Source organism: Anser cygnoides, chromosome Z (assembly GCF_040182565.1).
Source record: "Anser cygnoides isolate HZ-2024a breed goose chromosome Z, Taihu_goose_T2T_genome, whole genome shotgun sequence".
Lineage (NCBI taxonomy): Eukaryota > Metazoa > Chordata > Aves > Anseriformes > Anatidae > Anser > Anser cygnoides.
The window spans coordinates 19824091-19837659 of record NC_089912.1 but is presented as its reverse complement, the minus strand read 5'-3'; the positions used below and the strand labels follow the sequence as shown (position 1 = coordinate 19837659).

Genomic DNA, 13569 nt, shown 5'->3' with positions numbered 1-13569 from the left:
TGGAGCTGGAGCGGCTGCAGGAGCTGGAGCTGGAGCGGCTGCAGGAGCTGGAGTGGCTGCAGGAGCTGGAGTGTCTGCAGGAGCTGGAACTGGAACGGCTGCAGGAGCGGGAGCTAGGTTGCTAGTAGCATCAATTGCAGCTCGATAGGCACAAGCCAGACCCCAGCACGCTACAGTGATTTGTATCACTTTGGAACTGCCAGAGTCATGACACCTTTTTTTCAAGCATTCTGCCAGCTTTTTAGGATTTTGCAGTTGTTCAGGGGTGAATGTCCAAAACACTGGAGGTGACCACTGCTCTAGAAACCTGCCCATATCCTCCCACACTCCCTGCCACTCGCAACTATCCCGCCTCAAGACAGATCTCCGGATGAGATTCCTAAGTAGTTGTTTAACCCTCAACAAAACCTGAAGCGCATTCAGGAGACATAACAACAAGAGCAGGCTGGTCTGAGTATCCCAAGGATATTCAACATCTCGGAGAACCACCGTAACTAGCTCGGGGGATAAGAGGGTGGTGGTGAAGGAGAAAGGGAGAGTGAACAGGTAGGGAAACATGTCTTCCCCTGTCCCTTTCACAGATTGGATCCCTAACGAAAACAGGCAATAGGTGTAATTGCTAATAGTTTCCGAGATATGGGTTCCAAAGTATAGAGTCAACGTCAGTTCTGAGTACAAATACCAGGTTAAAGTCGTGACCAGAAATCTCATCTTTTCATAAGCCATTGTTACACCGCACAGTACCATAACAATCTTAAACCAGGGCCTGGAAAGGATAAACAGTGCAACAGGGAGCACATACAGAAAGTAACGCGCTATAAAACTCAATTTGGAATACAGGTACAGCAGACTGGAGATTAAGGCAATCAACATCGTGACTAGCAACTATTAAGCAGGTCCAATACTTATACCAATTTTAGTTTAACACACTCTGGTCAAATCTGTCGATATCTCAACCCTTCGAGCCCCAAGTTGGGCGCCAAAAAGGGCTGTTGTGGTTTAACCCGGCTGGCAGCTAAACACCACACAGCCGTTCGCTCACCCTCCCCCCTCCCTCTCTGGGATGGGGGAGAGAAACGGGAAAGTGAAGCCGGTGAGTTGAGATAGAGACAGTTTATTAAGACAGGAATATAATAATAACAATAATAACAATAATAGTGATAATGATAATAGTATTAATAATAATAATGTGTAAGAAAACAAGTGATGCACAATGCAATTGCTCACCACCCGCTGACCGATGCCCAGCCTATCCCCGAGCAGCCGGCCCCCCACCCCGCCCAGCCACCCCTATATATTGTTTAGCATGACGTCAGATGGTATGGAATACCCCTTTGGCCAGTTTGGGTCAGCTGTCCTGGGTCTGTCCCCTCCCAGCTCCTGCTGCACCCCCAGCCTGCTCGCTGGCAGGACAGAGCGAGAAGCCGAAAAGTCCTTGGCCTGGTGTAAACACTGCTCTGCAACAATTAAAACATCAGCATGTTATCAGCGCTCTTCTCATCCTAATCCAAAACATAGCACCCTACCAGCTACTATGAGGGAAAATTAACTCTGTCCTAACTGGAACCAGGACAAGGCCTTAAGGCTCTTCTTGTTCCGGTCAGGTAGTTTAATTACGGAACACTCTCAGTAGACATTAATAGGAGTTTGTTCCATTCTTCTGCAGTGGTTTTCCGCAAGTAAGTGCAACTTTGCCGTAGCCCAGAAGGGGGGGGGCGTTGTTTCATGTATAGCAAGTGCTAGCAGGTAGTTGAGAGAATGTCGTAAGATTCGTGTTGAAGTTGAAAAAGGGCTTATCTAATGATACTAAAAGATGAGCTGTGAAAACAGAGTTATTTATAGAGATTTTAACAAACCACTGAAGATTGGATCACAAGAAATCGAATGTGTCTTTGCGTTTAGTGTAGTCTTACACTGATGATTTGTATAAAAATACGTAGGTTAAATTGAGTTGTGTTTATCATAAAGCAGGGCCACCTGAGATCCTACTTGTTTTCTGGAATGTCAAACGAATTGTGTTAATTAGGTTACTTTGGTACCATAGCTGATTTTCTATTAATTTCTTGTGCATTTGTAGTCACACAGCACAGGAGTAGGGTGGCTCTCCAGGACATGTGAGATCTGCCACAGATACATGGCAGGAGAATGGGGGCTTGCCACTGGGGCACCTGCAGCATGCTATGGTTCTCTCTCATCTGCACCAGCACTGCACCTTCTTCTGCATTATTCAGTTGGCAAGAGTGCTGTGCAACATTTTTTGCAGTTAAGGTGGGCATTGCAGAAGACCATCCCTGCAAAATCTTGAGGATCAACAGCATTTTGGGCAGGAAGGAACTTTGGGCAGGAAGAAACCAAACCAATTGAAGTTTAACAAGAGCAAGTGTAGAATCCTGCACCTGGGAAGGAACAGCCGCATGCGCAGTACAGGCTGGGGGATGACCTGCTGGAGAGGAGCTCTGAGGATAAGGACCTGGGGGTCCTGGTGGACAACAGGTTGGCCATGAGTCAGCAGTGTGCCCTGGTGGTCAAGAAGGCCAATGGGATCCTGGCATGCATTAAAAGGAGTGTGGCCAGCAGGTCAAGGGAGGTGATCCTCCCCCTCTATTCTGCCCTCGTCAGGCCTCGCCTGGAGTACTGTGTCCAGTTCCAGGGCTCCCCGCTACAAAAAAAGACAGGGATGTCCTGGAAAGAGTCCAGCAGAGGGCCACAAAGATGACAGGGAGCCTGGAGAGTCTCCTCTATGAGGAAAGGCTGAGAGACCTGGGTCTGTTCAGCCTTGAGGAAAGAAGACTGAGGGGGAATCTTATCAATGTTTATAAATACACGAAGTGTGGGAGACAACGGGATATGGCCAACCTCTTTTCAGTGGTTTGTGGGGACAGGACAAGGGGCAATGGCCACAAAATGGAGCACAGGAAGTTCTGCACCAACATGAGAAAGAACTTCGTCATGGTGAGGGTGACGGAGCACTGGATCAGGCTGCCCAGGGAGGTTGTGGAGTCTCCTTCTCTGGAGATATTCACGGCCCGTCTGGACGTCTACCTGGGCAACCTGCTCTAGGGAACCTACTTTGGCTGGGGGGTTGGGCCCAATGACCTCTCAAGGTCCCTTCCAACCCCTACAATTCTGTGATTCTGTGATTTTGCAGGGGAGTACCTGTTTTCCTGATGAGATGCACCCAGTTGGAGCAGGTAGGAACTGCTGCCTTGGGTAATCAAGGGCATTATGTGTGGAGGAGGACTGTGGTCAGGGCCCAGGAGGGCAAGGAGAGGGGGTGGGCTTGCATGGTTTCCCCATGCAAGTGGGGATTCTGCTTTGGGTGCAGGCGCCATGCTGTGGGTCACCATGAATGTCAGCAGAGGCGTGGTGTCTGACAGCCTCCCCTTCTCCCTTGCAGGACTGCTGGTGGGACTGGTCAGGAAGCCAGAGTCCCCAGGAGCCCTCTGGGAGGCCAGGCTGTCTGGGGAGCAGAGCCTCTTCAGCCCCTGGCCCATCTGGAGAGCCTGCCCCAGTGTGGCTGGACAGTCCAACCCTGCCTTGGGGGCCACTGCAAGGTTGAGGCTGTTGTGTTCCTGGTCTGCTTCTCTCCTGGGGTCTGAACGCTTGGCCTCTGTACTTGGGTAGCCTCTGCCAGAGCAACTTCTCCAGAGTGGCCTCTCACAGCTTGCCGAGCCGGAGCTTAGTTTGCGTCAAGGCTGCACAATGGGCATGGCAGCATTTCTCATGCCTCCTTTTTCTTGGCTTTTCCCAGGGCCTGAGGAAACTTCCATGCAAGCTCTTTTATTTCCCAAGCTCTTCAGAGAACACTGCAAAAGTTGCAGTGAAGGAACCATGCCAAACCAAGCAGATGCCCCAACATGTGTGGACACATCAGGGAGGGAACTGGAGATGCCTTGCACGGGGTGTTGAGAAGCCTCTTCAACCAGGCCAGCTCTCACCTGCAAATAAACCCGAGTTATACCCGTGCAATACTCGTCACTGTGCTTTTGTTGGTGGGAGGAAGGGTCATTGGGGAACAGAGCCCCTTCACCACATGGCCCAGCTGGAGAGCCTGCCTCACTGTGGCTGGACCACCTGCCTCTGCCTTGGGGACCACTTAAAGACCTTTCAGCTCCTGGCTGTCGTTTCCCATGGGTCCAGATGCTTGACCTCTGCACTGCGGCAGGTTCCACTAGATCACCTTCTCCTGCATGGCTTCTCACAGCTTGCTCAGCTGGAGCTCAGGCAGAAGCAAGGCTCAATGACGGGCAGAGATTACTCTCATGCCCTCTGTATATTGGCTTTTCCTAGGGCCAGAGAAGAGACCCATGAAGGCCATCAGGTTTCCCAGGCTCTCTAGAGAGCATGTTCTGCAGCCACCTTCCAAAGGAAGTTCCATGGAGATTTGTGAAGCAAGGCTTGCAGTGAAGCAACCAACCCAAAACCAAGCGGACACCCCAACATATATGGATATATTCTTCTATCAGGTAACTGGATATGCCTGTCATGAGAGTGTTGAGAAGACTTCCCTAACCAGGCCAGCTCCCAGCTGCAAATAAAAGTGAGTTGTGCCTATACAATATTCCTTATCCTTTTGTTCACCACCTCATTGGTCTGTACCATTGGTGTGCTCAAGGAGTTCTGAGAATGGCTAAATATAGAGATAATGTCCCCTCATCAGCCCTGCAGGGAGAAGAGGAGGTTGCTCTTTTTTGCCCTGGGCTGGCACCCTGCTGCTACCTGGGAGCTGAGTATCTGTGAGTTGCAGTGTTTTCCTCAGGTGCATTTCAGAGTAGGCTCTCTCAGCCTGTGCTGGAATCATTGCAGCACGTCCAGAATCTGTTGAATGCGGGGTGCCTGGAAGTGGACCCTGTGCTCCGCATGCAGCCTCACCAGTGCTGAGGAGAGAGGAAGGATGACCTCCCTTGACAGGCTGGCAGTGCTCAGAAAGATATGTTGACCTCCTTTGCTCAAATGGATTTTTTTTTCTTCCAAGAGCCTATAGACCTTCTAAGAGACTTCCATGGTCACAGAAATCACAGGTGTGCTATCAACACTTGCTGCACAAAAAGCTGTTAACCTGGAGAATCTACTGAGCCCTCCTCAGGCCCTTTCCCCCTACCATTAGGATGAGGAAGACCGCAATGCAGGCACCCATAAACTTGACTGCTGCCTGTAGAATCCTGCAGTCACCTTTGATACTTCCCACATTAGTCCTGATAGTATTGTTGGTGCCTCCATGGAAAAGCACCTGCAAGTAGTAGCTGGAGGGCGGGATAAGCATTGGTAGCCTCAACATCCTGAATGTGAGCCCCGTGCAAGCAGAGACCTCCCTAAATGACAAATGAGATCTTGCCGATAAGTGTCTTCCATTCCTTGTACTAGGCAGCAGTCTGCTACCAATATCACCTCTTCCATCAAGTGGTCTTGAATGGCTCCCGTGACCCCACAAATTCTCCTTCATTGCCTCTGGTGGGCCTGGGACCTAGCTCATGTGGCCAGAGCCACCACACTTAAAATCCTGCTCCTCTTAATGTCATGGAAGTGACTGTGGATGTTCCTGTCAGCAAGGAAAGCTCTTCCAAATAAGCTTGTAGCGTAGAAGTTGAGGAGCAATGTTTCTGAATGACTTTTTTCAGAATCCATATGCATCGAATGACAGTACACCCAGAACCCCTGCTCCTGCGTGGGCTCCTCTCCACGGGCTGCAGCTCCGGCCCAGGGCCTGCTCCTGCGGGGGCTCTCCGTGGGCTGCAGCCTCCTCCAGGCCACATCCTAGAGGTCAAGGGAGGTGATCCTCCCCCTCTATTCTGCCCTCGTCAGGCCTCGCCTGGAGTACTGTGTCCAGTTCTGGGCTCCCCGCTACAAAAAAAGACAGAGATCTCCTGGAAAGAGTCCAGCAGAGGGCCACAAAGATGACAGGAAGCCTGGAGAGTCTCCTCTATGAGGAAAGGCTGAGAGACCTGGGTCTGTTCAGCCTTGAGAAAAGAAGACTGAGGGGGAATCTTATCAATGTTTATAAATACACGAAGTGTGGGAGACAACGGGATATGGCCAACCTCTTTTCAGTGGTTTGTGGGGACAGGACAAGGGGCAATGGCCACAAAATGGAGCACAGGAAGTTCTGCACCAACATGAGAAAGAACTTCGTCATGGTGAAGGTGACGGAGCACTGGAACAGGCTGCCCAGGGAGGTTGTGGAGTCTCCTTCTATGGAGATACTCAAGGCCCGTCTGGATGCCTACGTGCTTTCCTCCATCCCTACAGTGGCAGGGAGGGGTACAGAGAGGACCCAGAAAGCCCACCTGATAAACAGGTGGCTCGGAGGCTGGTGCCAATGCAGAAATTTTTTTTTTTTTTTTTTTGACCACGGGGTGCTTTACTCGGCACCCAGCCTGCTAACTGCAGATGGGTCCCACCTGTCTCTAAGGGGAAAACAGACACTAGCACAGGAGCTGGCAGGGCTCATTGAGAGGGCTTTAAACTAGGTAGGAAGGGGGACGGGGAGGGCATAAGGCTTGTTAGAGGTGTGCCAGGGGGAGCGGTGTCAGGGTCTGGGGAGCAGGCAATGGCCCAGCTGAACTGCATCTACACTAATGCACGCAGCATGGGCAACAAACAGGAAGAGCTGGAAGCCATTGTTCAGCAGGCTAGCTATGACGTGGTTGCCATCACTGAAACGTGGTGGGACCACTCCCATGACCAGAGTTCTGCAATGACTGGCTATAGGCTCTTCAGAAAGGACAGGCAGCACAAAAGGGGTGGTGGTGTGGCTCTCTATATTAGAGAGTATTTTGATGTTGTAGATCTTGAGGCTAAGACTGGGAATGATAAGGTTGAGTCCCTGTAGGTTAGGATCGGCGGGAAGGCCAACAAGGCAAGCATCCTGGTGGGGGTCTGTTACAGACCACCAAACCAGGATGAGGAGACGGATGAGGAATTCTACAGGCAGCTGGCAAAAGTTGTGAAATCATCGGCTCTTGTCCTCGTTGGGGACTTCAACTTCCCAGACATATCCTGGACATGCAATACAGCGCAGAGGAAGCAGTCTAGGAGATTTCTGGAGAGCGTGGAAGATAGCTTCCTGACGCAGCTGATTAGTGAGCCTACCAGGGGAAGTGCCCAGCTGGACCTTCTGTTCACAAACAGAGAAGGACTGGTGGGAGATGTGGTGGTCGGGAGCTGTCTTGGGCAGAGTGACCACGAAATGGTCGAGTTCTCTATTCTTGGCGAAGTCAGGAGGGGGACCAGTAAAACTGCTGTCCTGGACTTCCGCAGGGCAGACTTTGAGCTGTTCAGGACACTGGTTGGCAGAGTCCCTTGGGAGGCAGGCCTGAAGGGCAGAGGAGTCCAGGAAGGCTGGGCACTCGTCAAGAAGGAAATCTTAAAGGCTTAGGAGCAGTCTGTCCCCATGTGCCCAAAGACGAGCCAGCATGGAAGAAGACCAGCCTGGCTGAACAGAGAGTTGTGGCTAGAGCTTAGTAAAAAACAAGAGGGTTTATGATCTTTGGAGAAGAGGGCAGGCCACTCAGAAGGATTATAAGGATGTTGTAAGGCTGTGTAGGGAAAAAATTAGAAAGGCCAAAGCTCATCTGGAGCTCAATCTGGCTACTGCTGTTAAAGATAACAGGAAATGTTTTTAAAAATACATTAACATGAGAAGGAGGACTAAGGGGAATCTCCATCCTTTACTGGATGCGGGGGGAAACTTAGTGACGAGCGATGAGGAAAAGGCTGAGGTGCTTAATGCCTTCTTTGCCTCAGTCTTTACCGCAAGACTAGTTGTTATCTGGATACCCAGTACCCTGAGCTGGTGGAAGGGAATGGGGAACAGATTGTGGCCCTCACAATCCACGAGGAAATGGTTGGCGACCTGCTACAGCACTTAGATGTACGCAAGTCGATGGGGCCAGCTGGGATCCACCTGAGGGTACTGCGAGAACTGGTGGAAGAGCTGGCCAAGCCGCTTTCCGTCATTTATCAGCAGTCCTGGCTATCAGGGGAGGTCCCAGTTGACTGGTGGCTAGCAAACGTGATGCCCATCTACAAGAAGGGCTGGAAGGTAGACCCGGGAAACTATAGGCCTGGTAGTTTGACCTCAGTGCTAGGAAAGCTCATGGAGCAGATTATCTTGCGTGTCATTAGGTGGCACTTGCAGGACAACCAGGAGATCAGGCTCAGTCAGCATGGGTTTATGAAAGGCAGGTCCTGCTTGACTAACCTGATCTCCTTCTATGACAAAGTGATGCACTTGGTGGATGAGGGAAAGGCTGTGGATGTGGTCTACCTTGACTTCAGTAAGGCTTTTGACACCATTTCCCACAGCATTCTCCTCAAGAAACAGGCTGCTCTTGGTTTGGACTGGCGTACGCTTTGTTGGGTTAGAAACTGGCTGGGTAGCCAGGCCCAAAGTGTCGTGGTGAAAGGAGCCAAATCCAGTTGGAGGCCGGTCACTAGTGGAGTCCCCCAGGGCTCAGTACTAGGGCCAGTTCTCCTTAATATCTTTATCGATGATCTGGATGAGGGGATCGAGTGCACCCTCAGTAAGTTTGCAGACGACACCAAGTTAGGTGCGTGTGTTGAACTGCTTGAGGGTAGGAAGGCTCCGCAGGAGGATCTGGGTAGGCTGGAGCGATGGGCTGAGGCCAACTGTATGAAGTTCAACAAGGCCAAGTGCCGGGTCCTGCACCTGGGGCGTAACAACCCCAAGCAGCGCTACAGGCTGGGAGATGAGTGGTTGGAAAGCTGCCTGGCAGAGAAGGACCTGGGAGTATTGGTTGACAGTCGGCTGAATATGAGCCAGCAGTGTGCTCAGGTGGCCAAGAAGGCCAACAGCATCCTGGCTTGCATAAGAAACAGTGTGGCCAGCAGGGCTAGGGAAGTGATTGTCCCCCTTTACTCGGCTCTGGTGAGGCCGCACCTCGAGTACTGTGTTCAGTTTTGGGCCCCTCGCTACAAGAAGGACATCGAGGTGCTCATGCGAGTCCAGAGAAGGACAACGAAGCTGGTGAGGAGTCTGGAGAACAAGTCTTACAAGGAACGGCTGAGGGAGCTGGGATTGTTCAGTCTGGAAAAGAGGAGGCTCAGGGGTGACCTTATCGCACTCTACAGGTGCCTTAAAGGAGGCTGTAGCGAGGTGGGGGTTGGTCTATTCTCCCACGTGCCTGGTGACAGGATGAGGGGGAATAGGCTAAAGTTGCACCAGGGGAGGTTTAGGTTGGATATTAGGAAGAACTTCTTTACTGAAAGGGTTGTTAGGCATTGGAATAGGCTGCCCAGGGAAGTGGTTGAGTTACCATCCCTGGAGGTCTTTAAGAGACGTTTAAATGTAGAGCTTAGTGATATGGTTTAGTGGAGGACTCGTTAGTGTTAGGTCAGAGGTTGGACTAGGAGATCTTGGAGGTCTCTTCCAACCTAGATGATTCTGTGATTCTGTGATTCTGTGAACTTGCTCTAGGGAACCTGCTTTGGCAGAGGGGTTGGACCTGATGACCTCTCGAGGTCCCTTCCACCCCTACGATTCTGTGATTCTGTCATTCTGTGAAACCAACATGGGTATGGACAGCAGCACTGTCTGCACTGTCAGTAATAGAGAGACTCTTTCAGTAACATTTCTTTATTTTCATAAATTATGCTGCCAGCCGTGGGGTGCCCGCCTAGTGCCGCCGTCGGGGCGGCCTCTTGCGGGGCTGGGGAGAGTCCTGGAGGCTGCTGCTGGCCCTCCTCTTCGGGGCGCGCCGGCGCACCCCAGGCAAGCAGTCCCTGCCCTGGGCAGAGGGACCTGCTGCCGCCTGCCCTGGCTCCTCAGGTGCCTCCTCCTCTTCTGTGGTGGCAGGGGCACGAGTCCCCCCTGGAGAGGTGGCGTGGCTGTGGGCGGCCGCGGGGCTGTCCTCCTGGCTCCCTGCAGCGTGGGCGTCCTGGCGGTCACGCTGCCGGCGGATCTCTGTGCTGCAAAGCTCCACAGCGGCAGTGATGAGCCGCACCACGAAAGGCAGCGTCTGGTTTTTGAGGCAAGGCTGCAGCGCCCGCACCAAGCCCTCCTCGTCGAGACCGTAGACGCACAGGTAGCCGATCACCGTGCTCAGGCCCGCAGCCACCTCCCACCACTCGGAGCCAGAGATGGTCTCCAGCTCCTGCTGCAGCCACGCAAGCAGGGGCTCGACGTTTTCCGGGTGCTCGCGGAAGAAGGCTGCCCAGACCTCGGGTGGGAAGCTGAGGTCAGGAGCCCTGGGCACTGGCTCCACAGCCTCCTGCTCCTCCTGCTGGTCCTCAGCCAAGTGCTCGGCAGGCTCTGGGACAGCACACTCCAGGTAATCGTCGTCTGACCTCACCGAGTACTTGATGGTCTTGATTGTCTCCCTGCAGAAGGGGCACGATGGATTCTTCATTGCCCACCGCAGGGCGCAGCCATAGCACAGCCGGTGGAGACAGGGGGTCATGTAGGCAATATCGTCCTGACCTTCCCCACAGGCTGGGCAGGTCCAGTCCGATGGCACATCCATGGCCACCGGGCTCTACAGTGGGCTGGGGAGAGCTGAGTTGAAGAAGCTGCTCCCCTACCCTGGCGCTGCAGCTGCCAAAGGATGTCTGAATCTGCACAAGGGAGAGAGGCCAAGGTCACTCATTGTGCCAGGGTGAGCAGAGGCAATGCCCACCTGGCACTTCTGCAGGAACCCCCCCAAACCCATGTCTGGCCTTCCCGTGCCCCCTGTGGGCTGCCCCAGGGCACGTGTCCCCACACAGCTCACCTGTGCTGCTGCGAGCGCGTCCCGCGGGGCCCCGGCTGCCTGAGACAGGCAGGGCCGGGGAAACACAGGCAATGACTGTGGGGACGGGCACTGAGAACAGCTGCCGGCGGCCCCACAGCACGGCTCTACCAAATCCTCGCTCGGTGCTCCAAGCCTCGCACACACGCTCAGCAGGAGTCAAGCCACGAGCTAGGCTGACGTGGCCTCTGCTGGCGCCCCAAGATAAGCAGCGAGGGCTGCGAGGTCACAGCCCATCGCTCAGTGATGTCACCATGGGCCATCTGCCCCAACAGGGCCTGTAGCACTTTGCCCCACATATTACAAATACTGTTGGGTTGGGATGGTGTTTTGATGTGTGTTTTTTCTTTAATTTTTTTCACCTTGATTTACCATTAAGTGGGTTGCAAATTGGTTGAATAAGCATGCTAAGAGAGTGGGGATCAGACACAGGACATCTCTTGGGAGGCCAGTAACTAGTAGTGACATAGAAACGAAATGAATGGTTGATACTCCAGAAGGCTGTCTTATCACCTCTCTGCCCCTGCTTCACATGGGGTCCCTCCCACGGGATGCCGTCCTTCCCGAACTGAGCCTGCGGGGGCTGCCCACAGGCAGCAGCTCTTCAAGAACTGCTCCCACATGGCTCCGTACCACGGGGTCCATCCATCCCCCAGGAGCAAACTGCTCCAGCACGGGTCCCCCACAGGCGGCAGCTCCCCCCAGACCCCTGCTCCTGCGTGGGCTCCTCTCCACGGGCTGCAGCTCCGGCCCGGGGCCTGCTCCTGCGGGGTCTCTCCATGGGCCGCAGCCTCCTCCAGGCCACATCCACCTGCTCCACCGGGGGCTCCTCCACGGGCTGCAGCGTGGAGATCTGCTCCGTGTGGGACCCATGGGCTGCAAGGGGACAGCCTGCTCCACCAGGGGCCTCTCCACAGGCCGCAGGGGAACTTGTGCTGCGTGCCTGGAGCACCTCCTGCCCTCCTGCTGCACTGCCCTTGGGGGCTGCAGGGCTGGATCTCATTCCACACTCTCCCAGCTGCTGTGGTGTAGCAGTTCTTTTCCCTTTCTTAAATATGCTCTCAGAGAGGTGCAAACAACATCACTTGTTGGCTTGGCTCTGGCCAGCGGCGGGTCCCTTTTGGAGCAGCTGGAGCTTGCTCTGCTCTGCCATGGGGCAGCTGCTGGGCTGTGCTCACACAGGGCACCCCTGCAGCCCCCCTGCTGGTAGCCCTTGCCACACAAACCTGATACATATTTGAGAGGTATTACAGCCCTAGCTAGAATTAGCATAACTTTTATTGACTTTAATAGGAGAGAGCTTGGGCCTTCATTGTCTGTAAAATACTGTCTGCCTGCTACATGCTTGTCTGTGGATTCACTTCATGCCTTACTCTTTCATTGAGTTCTGTCTTAAGGAAAAGAAGCATTTCCTTGTTGACAGTGAGACATGGTCCTTCTTTGGGAAGCTTTGCAAGTCTCCAGAAAATAGGAGGATTGGCTGAAGAAATTGAGAAAAGCCACTATGAAAATCATTGGACGCAGTCAGTGGCAGTACCAGGAATACAGGATAGAGAAAATCTGAATTTTGTTTTCATGATCAATTGGAAAGGAGCAAAAATAGAAGTAGGCTGTGGCTGTACCCCCAGGATCCTTTGTGGGTGCGTAGGTGAGCCGTTCATCACATAACCCAACACCGAGAGCAGGGTTCCACATTCTGGTAGTACGTATCTCCCGGAGTTGCATCTTTGAGTCTTCAGAGCAGAAAAGGATGGTGTGGGCTAGTTCCTTCCTTGGTAAACCATTTTTTTTTTCTTCCCTATAGCCATTTATTAAACCAATCAGACTCAGAAAACAAAACAAAACAAAAACAAACAAAAACAAAACAAAACAACAAAACCAAAGCAAAACAAAACAACGACAACAAAAAAACAGAAGACAAGGGTATCTGTCTTTTGTTCCTGCCTAGGTCAAAAGACGTGCTGGAGTCTGTCCAGTCTGTGGGCACGTTTTCTAGCACACTGTGATCAAAGTTCACAGAACAACAAGTGAAAATTTCCGATACTGAAGAAATACTGTGCTTTGCTGGATCTAGTGTTGGACCTGGATTTACAGCTTTCACTCTTCTCAGGTCTAGGTGAAACTCCTCAGATTCTCACTATTTCCTGTCAATGTGGCAGTTTTATTTCATGGAGATGGCCTGCTTTCACCAGTCTCTCTTGAGGGACTTTTTGGTCAGGTGTAACACTTGCTGCATACCAGTCCTCAGCCAACGTTGGCATTCCTGAGTGTGTGAGGTTATGCCCAGAGCCTGCCACGGCTATACAATTCGTGGTGTGGCATAGGAAGGGATACAGCTGTGTGACAGGAAGACCTAGGCACCTGAGGGCCACGACTGCAACAGCACTTGAAAAGCTCCACGTGTGCACAAGGTCTTTGAGGAGGGGACATCTGCACTTCTGTCAGGAAAAGGATCCTTTTCCCTTCTGGGGGGCAGTTGCCAGCTTGTCACTGCAGTCAGTGTTGCCGTGCTCCCAAGAGCCACCAGCCACATCAGTGCCCTTTGTGTTCCGCAGAGCAGGAGGAGCGTGCTGCCATGTCGTGGCAGCACCAACCCCTCACGCCCTCTTGCAGGCTTGGGGCTGAGCAGGCAAGGTGGTCAAGGGGGCTCGGTCACAGGCAGTTCCAGCTGGCTCCTGACCACCACCATGGGGCTGCACTCCAGCCTGTCAGGAGAGACACTGCTGCCACGCCAGCTCCAAGCAAAGGGGAGCAGCTCCTCCTGCCAACAGGGCCTGCCAGCGGGGCTGGGTGGAGGCTCAGCCATGAGGCATGGTTGGGTACT

General features: G+C 52.9%; 1 protein-coding gene across 1 annotated transcript; it reads right to left on the bottom strand.

The window, feature by feature from the left end:
• Positions 1-9635: 9635 nt before the first annotated feature.
• On the bottom strand, positions 9636-10874 carry LOC136789140 (E3 ubiquitin-protein ligase Topors-like). Its single transcript, XM_066988979.1, has 2 exons — positions 10728-10874; positions 9636-10572 (listed from the first exon to the last, which is right to left on the bottom strand). The coding sequence occupies exon 2, from the start codon at positions 10479-10481 to the stop codon at positions 9636-9638; it is 846 nt and encodes a 281-aa protein (XP_066845080.1). The 5' UTR covers positions 10482-10572; positions 10728-10874.
• Positions 10875-13569: the final 2695 nt, after the last annotated feature.